Source organism: Octodon degus, unplaced genomic scaffold, assembly GCF_000260255.1.
Source record: "Octodon degus isolate 3935 unplaced genomic scaffold, OctDeg1.0 scaffold00031, whole genome shotgun sequence".
Lineage (NCBI taxonomy): Eukaryota > Metazoa > Chordata > Mammalia > Rodentia > Octodontidae > Octodon > Octodon degus.
In genome coordinates, this window is record NW_004524607.1 from 7,058,869 (window position 1) to 7,065,865 (window position 6,997).

The 6,997-nt window shown below is 39.9% G+C and overlaps 1 protein-coding gene across 2 annotated transcripts in view; it reads left to right on the plus strand.

The window, feature by feature from the left end:
• Positions 1 to 6,997, plus strand: part of Amph (amphiphysin) — a 227,983-nt gene that overhangs the window by 153,269 nt on the left and 67,717 nt on the right. For both annotated transcript variants that reach the window (XM_004629658.2, XM_023713540.1), the window contains exon 6: positions 5,657 to 5,764. In XM_004629658.2, the coding sequence (XP_004629715.1) occupies positions 5,657 to 5,764 (108 nt within the window). The remainder of the gene's footprint in view (positions 1 to 5,656; positions 5,765 to 6,997) is intronic.

Consider the following 6,997-nt stretch of genomic DNA (forward strand, 5'->3'; position numbering starts at 1 on the left):
GGCTAGCAGAGGCCCTGCAGAAGAGCCTGAGTGGACCAGTCCTTTTGTATCCAAATGACTGTGGCTGTGAATAGCCTTCTCATGCTTCCCCCTTGTCCTTGATAACTCAGCATTGCTATTTGCACTTTAGACAAAACAATCACCTCAGTGTCTATACACCAGCCTTACCCAGAGGTCCCTCATCTTTCAGCCCAGCCACTATCTTCTAGTGTAGTGTGCTTTGTTTATTCTTACTAACCCCTCTCTGTATATAGGGAATTGCTCTGAGACAGGCAAGACTAAGCCAGTTTCCAGGCAGACTCCCCAAAAGTTGGGTTGTTGGGTACTTATCCTGCTACTTCTTTGCCCAGAGAGAATCTGAGATGTTGCACTGGGCTTGGGAAGCAGTTGTAGTGACCGGTGTGGTAGATCCAACTGTCCTCTCAATTTTTGCTGGCCTCAGGGCCTATGAGAGTTGAAACCATTCTTTTGGGAAGCTTCTGGAAAAGTTGGAATGTTGGACAGCCCCACTCTTTCCCTCCCCAGGTAAAAGCTAGGAGCAGATGGTTTAGTGCCAATTAACTCTGCACTGAACCAGAGGAAAGAGCAGTTTCAAGCGACTCTGCACTAGATAAGATACTTGCAAACACTGTTTTAATTTGTGCTTGCTCAAATGGCAGGAGCTTTTTAACTAGTTTCTGGATAGTGTACAAAGGAAATTGGTTTGTGCGATGCTACTGATCTGGGGTATCCACAGGAGAGAAAAAGCCAGGGTTTCCTCTTCCTCTTCTGATTTAGTAGGTATTGATTTTTATGGAGCTTGAATGCCCAGAAAATAAAAGTTAATTCAATCTCCATAAAAATCAATACCTACTAAATCAGAAGAGGATAAGGAAAAAACATATCCTCTCACCAGAAAATTCCAAGACATCTCACAAATTGTCTAATTAAGACTCGCTTAGCACTCGAAACCTGTAATTGATTTGGAAGTTGTGGAGTTTTAGAAATGAACGCTTAGAATCATGAGCAAAATGTGAAGATCTTAGTTGCCATGGAACTGGTTAGAGACAGTTATCTAACAACTGGATACACTTTCTAGGAGAATATAATACAGATGACAAACTACATAGAAGTACCTGTGCTGAAACATAAGGGAGAGCAGACAAAATCATGATAGATGATACTGCTTGTCTTTTCAGCCTATTCCAGGTCAAAAAGATAAAGTACTTACTATAACTTTTACTTTGGTATTTCTTTTCCAGGGATCTATGGTTGAGTTCACATACAAAGATATCCTTAGGTTACTGGATCACTTAGAGATTTATGAATAATATCATCTAAGACTTTTGCTAGATAGTCTGAATATAAATTAAACTCAAGTCAAAGTCTTACATGCATAGTGGAAAGAGATTGAATGAGCTTCTCTCTCTGTGTCTCTCTCCCTCTCTCTCTTTCTCTCTCTGTGTCTCTCTTTTTCCCTCTTCATTTAGAAGATCAGAGCATATAAAGAGGTTATCAACAAAAATAGAGAATACATACTATGACAAACATTGATGAAATACCATCACATAACTTAAAAATGAGACAATTTGGAATTGAACTATGGACCCATATTTAAAAGATTTTTCTTGTATGAAAATGGATTTAAGTTATTGTACATATTTTACTCAGTGAATGGATGCTAAATGTAGGTATAGATTCTATCCCTTCCTAAAATGAATGCTGAGTGGTTATGCAATCATGGGTTATGATGGAAAGAAAGATTATGATTAAAAATACTGAGTGCAGAATTTTCCCAACATGGAACATAGCTGACTTCCTTAATTTGCAGGCAAATCAATGGGCCTAGTACAATTAAAACCCCAGATTTCTAAATATTTACTGCCGCCCATCTGTGAGGGGTATAAGCACTGTTCACTGCTCAGGAATAGACAATGTTTGACTTTTCCAGCTGTGACTGGCAGGGCACCCTGTGTTACAGTCCCCATTATGTGTCATTCACATCTAAAATTAATGTCATAATAAAAGCTTGCTTGTTGCTAACCCAGGAGGGCTTATAGCTGTGCGCAGTTATTGTAAAATGTAGTTTAGGCTTTATCTTGGTGGTCATGCACAAACAACTAAGCATAGAGGTACCACAGTGTGTCAAAATGAATTCTAGTTTGGGGATATTCCAACTGAGGGCTTTTTAGAATTATGATATATTATTTCCAGTGCACAGTGAGAAATCCCCAAAAACTGTAATTAATTTTTATTATGTAAAGTAAATTTAGTAGAAGTTTACTTATTTTTAAATTAAACTTAGTATTGGGGGGGATTGTATCATGTTTTGTTAAAAATCAAATTGCCTTAATGCTACTCTGACTTACAAGATTTAGAGTTTTGTTTTCTGAATATTCTATATGAACAGAAATAACATTGATTTGTTTTTCCAGCACAAAAATGTGTGTGTGTCAAAATGAATGATGGCCTTTGAAACAGTCCCTTCTACGCTGGGAAGGGAGCTCCTGTGACTGCCTGCCCAGCAACACAAGAAAATGAGTCACATTACTTACTTCACTTCTTGTTTTTGAGCAAAAGTAACATTACCCAGCATACTCTCCCACCTTGTTCTCAGACTTAGGTGTAATTGAATCTCAGCTCTTTCCAAAAATCAAATCCATGTTCCAAAGGTCACAATTTACTACTTGGAAGATATTAAAGGTGTTCCCTGACCAAGTATATAAAAAAAGTACTTTGTAGGAGTTTGCATCTAGATACACAGCCCACCCCTGCTTCAAGGGGCAGTGCTCCTTTGAAGGTGACAGGTCTGAAAGGGGTATTTCACATTTATGCATTATGTTTTTCTTTATTCTTGATGCTAAGTAGTTTGACTGTGATAGATCTAGATGTGCATTGTCTGGTAGGTAGTTTTACTTCCTGAGATTTTCTAAGTTTCGTGAAACTATACTTTGATGTCTTCATTGGTTCATAAAATTCTCAGCATGGTCATTCTAGACATTTCCTTTGACCTGTGCTCTCCTCTTTTTTGAGAATTCAGTCGTGTTATGTTAAACTATTATTACTGTATTGTATGTCTTGTGCTCCTGATTCTCTGTACTTTTTCCCAGCACGTTCTACTCCTTGTGTTTTAGTAGAAGTAATTTATTTTGTTCGATCTTCAAGCGTACAGTTTTTTCCTCATCCAAGGATGGGCCCTGTGTTAATCACCTATGCCTTGCTGGGACAAAATACCTGACATAGACAGCTTAAAAGAGGAAAGTTTCATTTTGGTTTGTGGTTTCAGTTTGCAGTTCACGGTGGGCTATTTCCGTTGCTGTGGACCTGAGATGAGCGAGACAGTCATGGCAGGAGGATGTGGCCCTGGCTACTGCTGGCCTCACAGTGACCAGGGAGCAGAACGAGAGAGAACTAGAGAAAAGAGAGGCCCTTTGAGCTCACACTCCATGTAGACCTTTCCTTCCAGTAGCTCAAGTAGCATGAACTCTTAGTGGGTTCAACCATTGATGAAGTTAGAACTAATCCTAAATTCAAGACCTGCTTCCTATTAGAAACACTATCTCCCTGCTTGGGAGATAGATTATCTGCCATGGGCTTATCCAAGAATTTTTACCCTGATATCATGTTTTTAAAATATTCTACTATTTCCATTTGATCTTAAAACTTCCACATCTCTGCTGAAGTTTCCTACCTGCTTTATACATGCTGTCTATTTTTTCAAACTCGATAGTTTAGCATAATAGCAGTTATTTTATTTTATTATTTGATGGGATTACCACATTTTATTTTATTATTTGATGGGATTACCACTGAAATATTTAAGTTTTTAACATTTATTTATTTATTTATTTATTTATATATTTATTTAGTACAGGGTCTCACTATGCAGCTTGGACTTGTAGTGGTCTTCCTGCCTCAGCCTCCCCAGTGCTGGGATTACAGGTGTGCACCACCATGCCTGGTTTCAGTGGCAAGTACGGTGCATCTGAGAATTCCAGGGCCAGCATGGCATGTGGTACCAGGGAGCAAACTCAGGTCCTTCTGCTTGCAAGTCAGGTTGAGCTATCTCTCCAGCCCTATGTGCATTTTTTTAATTTTTTTTTTTTTTTTTGCTGTACATAATAGTTACATTCTTTGTGGGGTGTTGCTATATAGACAGTTAAAAAATTCTACTGGTTACTTTCAACATGGGAGTCATGCTTGAGTCTGGTTTTGTTAACTGCTTTGCCCTCTCCTTCCCCCACAGGTTATTTTTTGTTTTTGCATGTTTTGCCATTTTTGATTGAATGCCAGACTGTATAATATATCTTATCACATATAGGATAGTGAAGACTAAAGTAATATTTTATGCCTGGGAAATAACAAGCATATTTCTTGATGTTATATTGATGTGGGAAGTGGAAACAGTCTATCCAGTACGTGAGCTGGATAAGGTTTTTGTTGCTGCTATTGTTACTTTCAAAGTTTCAGAATTGGGTGGGTTGAAGTCTAGTTTTTAGCTTCTTATTTGATTCAAGCGTGGTGTGCACCTGTGTTCTAGGAGGCTTTTCTCAGTATTCCTGGTCCCTCTCTGATTTCAGTTGTCCTGCATGCTGTATTTTGTATGGTAGCAGCAATCGCTTGTTTTTCAGTGCTGGGCTTATCTTGGAGGCAGGCTATAGAAAGCTCTCCTTTTTCAGCCTGGGCTCAAGCAAAGTCAGCATCATACCTATGGTTGGTCATAAGAGTTCCCTTGTCCTGTCCAAGCAGGGAGATAGTGTTTCTAATAGGAAGCAGGTCTTGAACTTAGGATACTCCTTCCCTATGGGTTGAAATTGTTCCTTCTGCCTGTCTTCATGTCACGGTTGTCTTGGCCTGTATCCTAAACATTAGCATAACTTCTGTCCCCTACTACCCCAGTACCAATAAGCCAGATAGATTTTCTTTCTTCTCCTTGCACAGAAGCAACAAGTCTTGTCTTTTCTCTGTAGGATGGCAGCTTAGAGCTTGTGTTTAGAAAAAGAAAATGTCTCTGAGATGAGTAGGCCTTCAAGTCTATTCCCTGACAGCTGCAGATCAGTTTGTTGCTCCCTGCATGGCAAGGAAGTGCCCTGCCTCAAACTTTACCATTGTCTGCTTTGGAGACCACAAGAAAGACCTGGCTCATGAGAGCAGTGTCCCCCTCTGTGTTGGACACCAGTTCAGGTGTCTATATCAACTAAAGATTGAGAAATGCTGGTAGGAAAAGTATTTTCTTAGGAAATAAATCTGTTTAATAGAACTTTTGTGAGTGTGTTACTAAAATCATAAACCAAATTTAAAGCAGTTCCCCACTATGTTTAAATTGGAACATTTTAAGCTTTAACATAGAGACCAATGGAAAGTATAGGTTTACCAACTGTCCCAAAATAACTCTGGAATTTTCCTCGTCTTAGATTGCAACCTCTGCCTTCAACTCTGCATGATTGGTTGCCCTAATTATGGCCAGAAGGGAAGTCACTTCCCTAATGGTTTCTACACAAAGGTTGGGATTGCTAGTCTGATTTCCCTGGATCCTTTACCAACTGAAATTCCTCCTCATATCCATCTCTACTCACAAGACTCAAGCTTTCTGGACAAGGAGTGAATTTTGGCATTAGTCACTGAGAGAGACTCGGACTGCATCTCTTTCTCAGTGTGTGTGTTTCCTTGTTGGTAGAACCGTATTGCAAAACGCAGCAGGAAGCTGGTGGACTACGACAGTGCACGCCACCACCTGGAAGCACTGCAGAGCTCCAAGAGGAAAGATGAGAGTCGCATCTCTAAGGTAAGGATGAACTTCATGCTGGTGTTGTTCTCTGTGTCTTAAGACCTGTGGCAATTTTGCTTTTAAAAACAGAGCATTTCCTTTACACAAGAATAAAAAATCAGGACAGTTTTAAACTGAAGCATGATAGAGTGGGCTCCTTTCCATTGTTTTTCACTAAGATAAGGTTTTTCATGTTGTAGAGTGCACACTGGTGACACTGACTCACATTTTGATCAAAATACAACTTTGGCCCCATTCAGTGTTGCAAGATCAAAGAAAGCATTAAGTGCGTTTGCTTTTCCTTCAATGGTGTGATCCATGATCAGTGCTGAAATATGTGTACTTGTCGATGGGACAACACGCTTGAAAATTTCATACGTAACACATGATTATCTCAGGGCACAGACACATGTTCAATTTGCATAGGTTTAATTTCTTTTAGAAAACCCATTTCATTAGCTTTTGTCATGTGTGTCTGCAATTTACAGTCCTTGGCTGGCTGACGTCACCTACCCACTGCCCTTTTTGATTCCAGTCTGGCCTTTTCTGCCTACACACAGCTGCCCTATCATCTTTTGCATCACACATATATATGTGTTTCTCTATTGCTTATCTCTTTTAATGATTCCCATTCCCTGTACCAAAAAAGAAACAACAACAAACAAACAAACAAACAAAAAAACCACTAAATTCCTGAGCATAGCATGGAAGACCTTCATGGTTCAGTTATTATTTACCTCTTCTTTGTTACTAACTTTCAAATCCTGCCCCAGTTTCCTTTGTTCATATACATAATCTAAGCAAACCTCAAAGACCTACACATCAGCTGTTGAGCAACTATAGTAACAGCCGAGAAGCCTCAGAGAGGCTGGGCCCCTTGTTCATCCCTTCATCTGCATTTTCTTTCTTTGATACCACAGTGTGAGGGGTGGAAAGACAGAAAACATTCTGACAAATTCACAGACCCATTAAGCAAGAATTCCATCCCAAGGACCAATAGCCTCTGTGTTGTGATTTCTCCCTGCCCCCCTTCTTTAGCAAACATTTTCTGATGTTTCAGTACTCAGTTAGAATATCACCTTTTGGCTGGCTAAATAGCTCAGTGGATTAAAACACCTGCAAGTAGGCTCAGGGGCTAGGGGTTTGATCCTCAGGCCTGCTGTGCTGGCCCCGCCCCTGGGGCGGGCTGAGATGGCAATTGAGATGGGGCATGGTGGTGTGTGCCTGTAATCCCAGCTCTTGGGAGGCTGT